Source organism: Panicum hallii, chromosome 2, assembly GCF_002211085.1.
Source record: "Panicum hallii strain FIL2 chromosome 2, PHallii_v3.1, whole genome shotgun sequence".
Lineage (NCBI taxonomy): Eukaryota > Viridiplantae > Streptophyta > Magnoliopsida > Poales > Poaceae > Panicum > Panicum hallii.
The window spans coordinates 3,117,866-3,130,496 of NC_038043.1; the positions used below are offsets into that span (position 1 = coordinate 3,117,866).

At 44.7% G+C, this 12,631-nt stretch overlaps 1 protein-coding gene across 1 annotated transcript; it reads right to left on the minus strand.

The window, feature by feature from the left end:
* Window positions 1–68: 68 nt before the first annotated feature.
* Window positions 69–3,348, minus strand: LOC112879595. Its single transcript, XM_025943933.1, has 3 exons — window positions 2,004–3,348; window positions 1,200–1,269; window positions 69–409 (listed from the first exon to the last, which is right to left on the minus strand). The coding sequence occupies exons 1-3, from the start codon at window positions 3,281–3,283 to the stop codon at window positions 404–406; spliced, it is 1,356 nt and encodes a 451-aa protein (XP_025799718.1). The 5' UTR covers window positions 3,284–3,348; the 3' UTR covers window positions 69–403.
* Between the last annotated feature and the right edge of the window lie 9,283 nt (window positions 3,349–12,631).

Consider the following 12,631-nt stretch of genomic DNA (forward strand, 5'->3'; position numbering starts at 1 on the left):
CCATGTCATCACAACCATCAGACTGTATCAGCACCATCTGGAAAAACTGCCATGTCATCACAACCAAAAGAAGAAAAGCCGCAACATTCGCAGTGATCATCATCTTCATCAAGAGAGCAGAAGCTCCACAAATCATTTGCTTTAAGGACAGAAAGGAACTGCGAAAGATCTTGGGAGATTAAGCAGATGGCCACCTATTAGTGGTCACTGGTTTACTAAGAAACATCTCAAGCCTCACGGTTACAATTAAGGAGACATTGCTGTGAGTTCATCAGAGAGCAACAACAGGGGGGTGCAGCTGCATAAAGAGCAGTAGATTCACCGGAGAAACGCGCCCAAAAGGATTATCGTTCTGCTTGATGCAACTGAAGTTATATGGACCATCTTGGCGGCAAAAGGGTCTTCAGGCCTAGCAAACGGGAAAGCAAAAAGGACATCAACACTAGTAGCTGTAAATTACCGAAAATAATATGTGATGCAACTGGTTATGTAATGACTGCCTAGATAACACTTATTGCAACCATCTTATACTTTGCTGTCGATATGCACATCACATCGCAGAGGATGGAGAAAAGCCAACAAGATAGAAGGTACCATCTCTCTCCTATTTCTGTATTTGCAATAGGATGTTGCTGTATCAATGACTACTTGAGAAGAGGGGAAAAACAACTTTAGCAGCCACAATATCAACCCATCTGTCAAGCTATCACGAGGATCAACTCCAGGTTCAGTTGATCGCAATAAGAACATTCATCTTTCTACTGAAAATCAGAACAAACAATTTGGAGCAAAACAAAAATACATGATACTTATGTTTGTATCTCATCAGTTTTATTTACTTTAGTACCAATATGGTTGGATTTCTACATTTATTAGACCCGTAACGGGATTTTTACATGGGTTCTGCCAGACCTAGTTGAGAATGAAATGTTATTTTTAACTACAAAAACAGCAGCAACCACCAAACAGCACGCAACTAAACTGAAACATGTTAACTGTGTAATCAAATGCTTTCAGCAGCAACGGGTGCCAATATATTTTGGAATTGTATCTAACTAAAGCATTAGTGCAGTGCTTCTACCCCCTAGCAAGCATGTTAATCTAAGAACGACCTGATTATCTGCAAAACAGCAGCCTAGCAAAGAAATGACGCTACAGCTGCTTACATTACAAGAGAAACAATTGAAAGCAGGGCTTACCCCATATCTCGAGCTCCGCATCACCCACCATTCAGGTTCTGCCTTGAAGCAAAACATCAAACCTTTGTTCCTAATGGAATGAATGAGCAGAGTGAATCAAGACTTAAATTGTCACAACAATCAATCCTTTGTTTCTAACAGAATGAATGAGAAGAGTTAATGAAGAACTTAAATTTTCAAAATAGCATGTTGACAACAATTCAAATTTATGCTACACAAGGAACTGGTGACTAGAACAAATTGAAATACAACAGTACATAACTTGTAGAGGAGGAAGTAACTTGCAACTGCTGAGTTTGAACTTGGGAAAAAAAACTCTACTCCAAATTATATCCCGCATTTTATAATGCTTCAAAAGGAATTTATATCAAGGAGGTTAATCCTTTGTATTTAAAATGCATATTTATAATACAGGTCTCATGCTAATACTGAAACTGTAGCTACAACAACACTCATTAATGTAAACTGTTCATACCAAAACAAGCTTTGTAATTATTATCTTTTTTTCTCAATCAAAGAAAGCATTCCTAGGATTTTTCTCTCTCCTTGATTCCTAGGATTTTTCTCTCTCCTTGATTCCTAGGATTTTTCTCTCTCCTTGATTTTCCTAATTGAAGGACGATTAAGGTCTCCTGAATCATATAGATGTCTAAGGGATGGATAAGCCCACTACCCATAGACCATTTAAGCTTCCATTTAAAATGCAGCTTCAGTAACTACTGTTATCTGAAGCAGAGACAGTATCGCAAATGAAAACTCTGGACAAGCATAACATAATTAGTGGACAGAAATGAAGGTGCTTACCAGAATTGCCTATCGCAACAGGTATACATGTGATGTATGAGGCTACAGGGACGCGGTGGAGGGCTAAGCATGAGATGTGCATCGCAGGCCGGTGACCAGGTGCCAGTACTGAGATTGTATTGTGCAAGATAGTTCTCTCCAGCATGGAAGCATACAACGGAGCCACCAATGGAAGGCAGCCAACTGGATGAGACACACAGGCTCCGTGCACCAGCAAAGAGGACATGATTATCGATGCTTGTCACAGGCATAGTCCTACCCAACACAAGATCAGCAAGCTTGAGAACCAATATATGTGAAAAGGAGCTGTCATTGTAGCCAACAAGCAGGATCTCTGAGTCCAATTCAACCAATGAAGGTAGGTGGATTTCGTCGCTTGAACATGTCACAATTGTCTTTGGAGAAGGCAGTGCTGACACAGATGGTAATTCCTCTCCCTCGCACCGTGGTACTGGTGGCGGCGGATCGATCAGCGAGACATGTGTCAGCCCATCTTCCCAAGTCACCACATATAGCTTTCCCTGGTACGGCAGCGCCCTGTCCAGTTGGTTCATCTTCCAGCTGCTGATAGTCCATTCAGCATCACCAGCCGTCGCAAATGCCACACGCCCAATGCTATGAAGCGCTAGCATCACGGTGATGGCCCCCGTGGCTGTGATATTGACGGCAGCACAAAGCTTGCGGGCTTGATGCAAGTATCGCGAGGTACTGTAGAACCAGTTCTTGAAATTATACAGGGGACCGACGGTGAGCTCGTACTCCAGTTGGTGCAGCTGATAGGCAAGGCAGTTCATGTCTGGGAACTCGGCGACGTCGCGGGTGAAGGGGTGGAGCAGGCGGACGGCGCTGTCCCCGTCGCGCTGCAGGAGGAGGAGGCCGTCGGGGGAGTCGAGGACGCAGTGGTTCTTGAGCTCCGGGAGGGGGACGCGGACGAAGGCGCCGGCGGCGGAGAGGTCGAAGAAGCGGGCGTGGCCGCCGTCCGCGCGGTGGCCCGGGAACCGGCCGAAGCCCTCCGGGAAGAGCATCCAGCGGCGCGGGTGGAAGCGCGGGTCCAGCAGGGCGCGGCCGCGCGGGGAGGCGGCGGCGGCGCGCCAGTGGGGGCAGACCGCGCGGAAGCGGACGTAGTCTACGAAACCCCCCGTGGCGAGCACCCGCGCCGCGATGAGCTGCGTCAGGTCGACGTGCAGCGACGCCCAGTCCGGCGCCGCCGGCGCCTCGCGGTCCCCGCCGCCGACGCGCAAGGAGACGCCTTGCCGCAGAGGTCCGGCTGCGGCGGCCATCCTATCCTGCCTTTGTTCCCGCGAGCAACCAAATCAAGATCGCGGGGAGGAAGACAAAGATCAACCGAGAAAACCGCAAAAGGTCGAAGCTTTTTTTTGAGAGATCAACCAAACATAAACGCGCGTCGAAGCATCCGGCGCCAGCGGCGGTGAGGCGGTCCGGCAGCACGCGACCAGCCTCGGCTCCACCCTGCTGACCGGTGGGCCTTGTTTCGAGCCATGGCCCGCTGTCAGATCCTGTGGCTAGGTGAGTTTTTGGTGCACTGCTGTCCGGCGGTGGGGTGGGCTGCTGTGCGCGGCGGCTGCTGACCGCCCGTGCGGCTGCCCGTGGCGCTGGCCGGTGGGACCGCGTGCTGCGGCTGGCCCGCTTGTCAGTGGGTGGCGCGGGCGCAAATGGTGCCCGCCAGCAGAAGAGGGGGCGGGGCGGTCGATGGGCTGAGCCGTAGGCCTCCGCCCCTTCGATTCTGGCGAGGGCAGCACGCGGGATAGGGCTGCCGGCGTCCGGCGCCCCGTGCTGCCGAGCAGCTGGGCCCGCGGCAAGGAGGCGAGGGGGCTAGGCGCGCACGGGATTGGGCGGTCGGCGGCGGCGCCCTGTGCTGCTGAGCGGTGGCGATGCATTCACCTCTGTAGGTGCATTTCTTAAGCAGATTCGATCGTATAATTCGTTATTTGCATTCACCTCTGTAGGTGCAGCGGTCGATAAGATGATAAATAATGGCACTGCTCCTTATGTCTTCAAAATAAATGGCTCTCGACCCAAATTTGCACAGCTATATATATACAATACTGAACACGAGGCACAAAACCGTTTAGGCATATTTGAAGCAGATGGTGCTGCTGCTAACCAGCCAGACCCAGAGGTGGCACTATCCCTGTTAGAGATGCTAAATGAGCAGCATAACAGCCTTGTGAAGGCATTCCGATACGCTAGGGAGCGTTTGGAACGAGAGGGTGACCAAAAAGTGACATTAAGACTGTTGGGCTGTAACACTAGGAATGATGTTCAGTACAGTCTACCAACGAGTGGTGAGATTGCAGCGATAATAGTGGGTGGCTACTCAGCTGATCAGTACACTTACGACGTACTTGTGCATGATAGAGAACATGGGCTAAAACGCGTTTCCTGTTCGCACCCATGCTACATGGCTCTGCAGTATCCGTTGCTTTTCCCTTATGGTGACCGTAGCTACCATCTTGGCATTAGGTATTCAGATGCTGACCCGTAAATATGTCACTATGCTTGAGTTCGGTAGGTTTCATATGCATTATAGATTAAATGAAGCGAACCCATTTACTTGCTATGGCAGGCTAAGTGACCAAATGAATGTTGATTTCTACTCAACAGTCGAAGGGTCTAGGCTAAAGTTCATAGCTGATCACCAAAAAGAGCTAAGATACGAGTCTGTTCAGGGAATAGCCGATGCGATTGATAGAGGTTTGACTAATGCAGATTTTGTTGGCGGTAGATTTGTTGTGCCTGCCAGTTTTACTGGTGGGAGAAGATATCATGTGATGAACTATCAGGATGCAGTGGCCCTATGCAGAGTATACGGCCCACCTGATCTTTTTGTGACGTTTACATGCAACACTAAATGGAGACAGATTGCGGATGCTTTGCGACATGAGCTAGGCCAGCAGCCTTGTGATCGATCTGATTTGATTGTGCGAGTGTTCCATATGAAAGTTGATGAATTCATAGATGATATCAAGGAGGGTAGGACCTTTGGTGCAGTTCGTGCAGGTGAGATATAGAATATGGGCTAGCATCTCATGTTGCTCTTTAGCTTTTGTTGTTGGTGTGTCTCAGCTAAGTTGTTGCCTATGCAGTTCTCTACACCGTAGAATTCCAAAAGCGTAGCCTGCCCCGTATACACCGCCTTGTCTGGGTGGCTGATGCACGCTCAGAGTTTAGTCCTTCTACCATTGATGGTTTTATCTGCGTAGAAATCCCTGACATAAACATTGACCCACTAGGTTATGCTTTGGTTGATGAGTTCATGATACACGGTCCATGTGGCGATGACAATAAAAAATGCCCATGCATGAAAGATAACAAGTGTTCAAAAAACTTTCCTAAATCATTCCAAGATGAGACGATAATAGATGACTTTAGCTTTACTATCTACAGGGGTAGAAACGATGGTAGGCATGTTGTGAAGAATGGTGTCAGGCTAGATAACAGAAATGTTGTTCCTTATAACATGGACCTTCTAAAAAAAAATACAATGCACACATCAATGTTGAATGGTGTAATAAATCCAACATGATCAAATACCTATTTAAATACGTTACAAAGGGGAGCGACAGGGAAAAAAAATTACTTTGAGGTTGTTGCGAAGACAACTAATGCATCTCCTGGACATCAATTAGCCCCACGCAATGAAATCCAAGAATACATTGATGGCAGATTTCTATCTTCTTGTGAAGCTCTATGGCGTGCTTTTGAATTTGATATTCACTATAGAATGCATCCGGTAGAACGATTGCGCGTTCATCTTCCAGGGATGAATCATGTGTGGTACGAGCCTGGGGCTGAACTAGAAGAGTTTCTTTCTAGCCCAATAGCAAAAAGCACAATGCTGACCGCCTGGTTTGATGCAAATGAGAAACATGACGATGCTAGGCAGCTGACATACTGTGATTTTCCAAAACAATGGATTTGGGATGCTTCTAACCGATGCTGGAGAAAAAGGGTGCCTTGCAAAAAGATTGGCCGTATGTACTACGTTCATCCAACCGCAAACGAACTTTATTATCTGCGCATGCTCTTAATGATAGTTAAAGGCGCGACCAACTATGCTGGTGTGAGGACCTTCAACGATAGAGTATACAGTACATTCCGAGAAGCTTAGTCATTTGTTTGTCACTGTGGTGCTTTGCTGTTCTGTTAGTGATGTACATGCTTTGTTTGATAAGTACTGGCTTTACTTCACGGATGACATACAGAAACGGCTAAGAAATGCGCTTGCAAACCCAAATTATGTTGTTCCACACGAGCAATTGATGAACTTGCTTGTACAAAAGTTAACAGATCTATTTGCTAATAGCGGTGGCAACATAAATAACTACAACTTGCCAAAACTGGACGGGCAGGATTATAGCATGACTGATAACAGGCTAATTAATGATGAGCTCGATCCCGAACCCTTAATGCTGTCCATGCATGCTTCGTCTTTGGTGCCCCGGTTGAACATTGACCAAAAAAAAGTGTTTGATGCTGTCACTGAACGTGTCCTTAGTGGATCTGCTGGTTTTTTCTTTGTGTGTGGCCATGGTGGAACTGGAAAAACGTTCTTATGGAATGCCATAATTGTAAGATTACGGTCTGAAAAGAAAATAGTGCATGCAGTTGCATCATCTGGTGTAGCATCTCTGTTGTTACCTAGAGGACGAACTGCACACTCTAGGTTCAAAATACCTTTCGACATAACTGAGACTGCCACATGTAGTGTAAAAAGAGGTACCATGCTTGCTGAGCTTTTACAAGTGGCAGCACTCATTATATGGGATGAAGCTCCGATGACTCACCGTCGATGTTTTGAGGCGTTAGACAAAACTATGAGGGCCAATGCAATGCTTCCGTTTGGAGGCAAGCCTGTTGTTCTTGGTGGCGATTTCCGACAGATTCTACCCGTAGTGCGCAAGGGCTCACGGTCCGCTGTGGTTGGTGCATCTATCACGAACTCTAAACTATGGCAGCATGTAGTACTGTTAAAGCTTCATATAAACATGCGGCTCCTGAACCCTACATTAGAAGGAAACCAGCACGATGAGCTTGAGCAGTTTAGCAAGTGGGTCTTAGCTATTGGCGATGGTACTGCTCCTGTTGAAAAGAGGGGGGGAGGAACGTGAAGCCTCCTGGGTTACCATTCCTGACGATCTACCAATCCTAACCGATGGTGACAAAGTTGCTGCCCTCGTGCGTGAGGTGTACCCAAATTTGTTGTCGAACTATCAGGATGCCATTGTCTGCCCAAATAATGTGACGGTTGATGAAATAAATGAATATGTTGTCTCAATGCTCCCTGATGATAGTGTGCACTACATAAGCTGTGACACCATATCGAAAACATCTGAACACATTCCAGATTTTGATATACTCTACCCTACTGAGTTTCTTAACTTGATTGAAGCAAACAATTTTCCTTCTCATAAGCTTGTGCTTAAGAAGAGTGCTACAGTGATGCTTTTACGAAACCTTAACCAGAATATGGGCCTCTGCAATGGAACTAGACTGCTTGTTACCGAACTTGGACAGCGCCTACTGCAATGTGTGGTGCTAACAGGATCAAATATTGGCGAAGCTATCTTTATACCTAGGACAGCTCTTAACACAACAGATGCAAAATGGCCCTTCACATTGCAAAGAAGGCAGCTTCCTGTACGAGTGTGCTATGCGATGACAATAAATAAAAGCCAGGGTCAGACCCTATCAAGGGTAGGACTTTACCTGAAAAGACCTGTCTTTACAAATGGGCAACTTTATGTTGCGGTTTCGAGAGCTACATCTAGAAGCGGCCTTAGGATTTTGATTGAAAACGATGACACGGTTCATGTGACTCACAGACTCGAAATGTGGTGTACCGGGAGGTTTTTGATGCCGCTGATGCGGCATCGGCTTAGCACTCCCACCATGCCATTGGTTCTTTTGCTGTACATATTCTTATGTCCTTATATGCTTTGAATGTGCTTACCTGCTGAGACTTTTGTCGCTTTTAATTGTTGATTGGCTGATCTGCTTTGGTATATATTGTGTATTTTGATCTAAGGTGTCACCTCTTTCTTAGCTAATTCCTTTTACAGCAATTAAATTTAATATGTTCAGATTATTGATTTGAATTCTCACAGCTTGGATAACTTTCCTGTATCTGCAGATGGGAGAAATGCTCCTTCCCAACCTTATGGTTGGAAACTGCCATCATCGCATTTGCGTACGCGTCTCTAGATTCTGGGACTTTTGTGAACCTGCAGATGAAACCAAGTTGCTGCACACTGATATGGTTCTTACTGATGAAGAGGTAGGAAAGCCCAATTTCAATTTTACTTTGCTGGGTTGATGGATGCATACTGCCTTTCAAATTGAGCTTATTAGCTATGGTTTTATTCATTTGGACAGAGTAACACCATCCATGTCCAGATCTATCCTGGTGCCAGTGAGCGGTTCAAACAGTGCATAAAGGAAGGAAATATTTATGTCTTCTATTTTCGAGTCAAGAACTCCAATGACTACTACAAACCAGTTGAAAATGATCTGATGCTTATCTTTTCAAAATGGACAAAGTTTGAAGAAGTGGTTAATGTCCCCCCTGCTTTCCCAGTCTATGCCTACTCCCTTGCTTCCATGGAGCAGTTACAGGCACGTCTAGACAGCAGAGTGCTCTTTACAGGTGAGGAACATTCTTACTGTCTTATGAGTGTGCTTTAAACTTACTGTCTATGACAATAGCTTATGCATTGTTATTTCTTAAAATAGATGTCATTGGAGTGATAACTGCTATCTCAAATGTTGGGGCAATACGAACAACCATGAGGCAGGATGAAAGCGCAAGGAGAGCTATCACTGTACGCCTCCCATGGTTAGATATATATTGTTGTTGTTCATCGTGCCTTCTATCCCTATGATTGTACGCTATACTGCACACTAACATCTGGTTTTCCTGGTATAACAGCAATGCTATGCTGGATGTCGTGCTTTGGTCAGAGCGGGCAACTTCATTCCCAGCCGAGGACATCCATAGGGATGGGCAGGCTTATCCACAGATAGTGATCTTTGTTGGTACTCTTGTGAAAAGCTTTGGAGGTATGTCACTCTCTGGCGGTTCATCGTGCAAGTGGTACATAAACCCTGAAGTCCCCGAGGCAAAAAGGCTTATGGCCAGGTAACAAATTCATCTAAGCATTGGCTTCCTGCATGTGCTTTACCTTTAAGGATATTTTTATTATTTCTAACAAAGGGTCTTCTCCTCACTTTCCTGGGCAGTACGTGCTGAGGCCGTCCATGAGCCAATTACCTGGGTTGATAGTGCAGGCTCCTCTCAACAGAAAAAGCCTGCTGAAGAGAAGGTGTCTGAAATCTTGAACCTCAATCCGTTTGAATGCCAGGTACTATTGTTACTACAGAATTTCATATGTGGTGTGCCTCTTATCATAGCATGGTTGCTTATAGTTTCTCTTGTGCAGAAAAATGGATTCTTGGTTACAGTTACAGTAACGAAAATTGACAGTTCATGGTGGTACAATGCGTGCAAGAAATGTATGAAAACAGCTAAGCATCATGGTGATTCATACAAGTGCCCTAATTCTAAATGTGGTGCCATTGGAGTGCCATCTCAAAGGTCAGTTTGTGACTGTCACTGTCCGCTCCTTATTTAGCATGTTCACTCCTTATTTAGCATGTGTTCAGGCTATTTTCTAATAATTCTAACTTTGTAGGTTCAAGTTATCCATACTTGCTGGAGACGAGACGGGTGACACTGATTTCATTGTCTCTGGGCGTCAAGCTCAGCGGTTTGTCAAAAAAACAGCTGATACCCTTGTTGCTGATAACCCAGCTGGTTTTATCCTAGATGAACTTACAAGGCTTCTTGAAAGGACTTTCACATGGAGTGTTAGTTTTACAGATAGCACAACAGACTCGGACAATATCACCTTTCAAGTTAATGCAGTAGTGGGAGAGGTGAATGATGGTGGTGCTGTCGTGCCAGCAACATCAGGAGCATCCCAGACATCATCTATCATGTTCTCAGGAGGTGCAGGCACCAGCTTGCAGAACACTGGTAATACCTTGACTGTATCCTCTTTGCCTGCTGCTCCTGAAGCTAGCCTTGCCTCAAGCACCACACCAACCAAAACAGCATTGGGTGGTTCTGGTCCAGCGGACACTCCACAGAGTAAAAGGAACAATGCTCATGATCAGGTAATTAACTCTTTACTGTTATTACAGCTGCATCCCCACACTTATGTAGATTGAAATGTAGCAAGTGGATGATGTTGTTCGCTTCAGCAGCCTTGCTTCCTAATTTTGGTATATTTTGACACAGGACAAGACCTTGGCTGCTGCTGTAGATGCACCTGGTAATTCCTCTACAAAGACACGGAAAAGCACTACAAAGAAAAGGTTATCCCCACTAGCAACCCCTGTTTTCTACTTCTGCCATTGGTTATTCAACATAAAACTCAAATATGTACTTCTAGGTCCCGTCCATCCCCTAACAAGAAGGTTGCTAAGAAGCTATTTACCGGTGAAGAAGCTGCAGATGGCAGTGGTGGCAGTGACAGTGGTGCAGCCACCTCTGATCAGAACAGCTATTTAGCTACTTTCATCAAGCTACTGCATGTGACAGATCAGAGTAGTATAGAACTCTTGCAATAGAGATTTTTGTGGCATTTCTACTTTTAAATAGGTTTGGTTTATACCAGTGCAAAGTGATACAACCTAGCTTCTGAGTATTTATTACCTTATCTTATATGTGAACTGTGAAAAGATTTGAGGGGTAAAATCATTCAAGCTGCATGATTACCTCAGAACATAATCTGAATAATACTTTCATTAGCTGAGAAAATACCTGCATTGGCTACATGATTCAACTCAGGTTAAGATCTTAACCTACCATCAGCTCCACCTCACTAGGTCCACTCCTAAATATTCTTGTCATAAGTAATAGAATCATGCTACCCTACATGGACCTGAACATAGTAGATACCATTACAGCCTAAGATGATTGTTTGCCCATGATTAGCTTGCTTGTACCAGCACAGCCATGTATTTTTTTTGTTTGCCCTCCTTTGATATGCAATGTTACTATTTTGTTGCTCTTTTTTAATTAGCATCCTGCCATCCTCTTTTTAGAAACCATTGTCCCATCTCCATGACACATGCTAGACATTAAATTATTTTCCTTTTGCAGCCCAAGCATGGATGCGTGAGAAGTCAAGCTCATATTGATTTTGTCTCTACCTGTTGCGGCCGGCTTTTGTTTGCCCTTCGTCTCCGGCAAGAAGAGTCCGATGCATGGGATCTAGAGTCCGCATCGACCTCCGCACGCAAACTGTGTAGCATGGTCAGTTAGTATTCAAAGCTGCCAGCTAGGTTGTTTGGTAGCTATGCATACTTGTTGTTGCATTTAGATTTATGGTGCTCGGATGTGCTGTAATATTGATGCTCCAAATGCCGGATAGACACCTAATGATAGGATAAATCGGTGCTCGGATGTAACATGGTAATCGGATGTACTGTGATGTTGATGATTAAGATGCTGGACAGACAGCTGATGGATAGCATAGCCTGGTGCTCGGATGTGTTGTAATATTCATTATTCAGATGCCGGACAGAAACCTATTGGTTAGGATAGCTTGGTGCTCGGATGTGCTGTAATATTTATGATTCAAATGCTGGATAGACACCTATAATAATATGTTCATGATGTGCTCTTGCTACCGAATGTGGTGTTTTCGTATTACCATGTATATAGTTTAATTCTCACTCTTTATTATCTTATAGTTATTGACATTTGATTGTTCAAATGGTAGGGCGCGCATCGTGTTTTAATATAGTTAAGATGGACGCATCCTCGTTGCATTTTACAGAGTGAATTTTTTTTCATACATGCTACTATGTGCTACATATAGTTCCATTTTTTAAGGCTCAGCTATCTCAATTGTGACAGTTTTGCCATTCACCAATTTATATTCCTCAATCACTGTAATTATGTTTGGTACTGTTTTTCTGCAAAAGTTAATGAGAATTAAAAAAGAAACTTTTGTATATGTAATTTTGTGGGAACACCGAGCCAACCCATGTCTTAACTCAAAGGCAAAACTAACCACTGTTACCTTCAGAGCTGACCTTGGGGAGAACTAGAGTGCTGTTCTCATATAAAGTAACAACTATAGTAGCAACTCAATTTTTTTTTCTCACTGCAAACCCTTGGGATGCCACTAGATCGTCCATTATTGAAGAGGACATAAACTCAATGCAAACATCCTTAAGCATAATGCAGTGAGGTTGATTGGCTAGAGCCATCATAGTCGCCACAGTTTGCACATCAAGATCCTCACAAAGTATGATTTGGTATACTGGCTTTAGCCAATCCAAAGCAGATCAGTCTGCAGGCCTAAGTATGTTCCAAATCATTTCACTTGATATCAAAGACAGCAGGCAATGGATTGGTGTAAATGAAATTAACAGGGCCTTAATAAAGATAGGGTTGTATTTCTTTGATGGTTATTAGCTGATAGTTCGGTTCTCCTTCATCCAGGACAAATTCCACTGTTGTGAGCTGCTTGTCCATAACTCATAAATCCAAGTTAGGATGATCTGATCAAGCAAAAGCTGGCAAGCTACTGAAG

What these genes read in the sequence shown, in the direction of transcription:
- LOC112879595 (XM_025943933.1), bottom strand. Translation starts at nt 3,283, where the DNA reads ATGGCCGCCGCAGCCGGACCTCTGCGGCAAGGCGTCTCCTTGCGCGTC. An exon ending in TGTTGCGATAGGCAATTCTG is followed by an intron (nt 1,270 to 2,003) that starts GTAAGCACCTTC and finishes TCATTCCATTAG; the next exon opens with GAACAAAGGTTTGATGTTTT.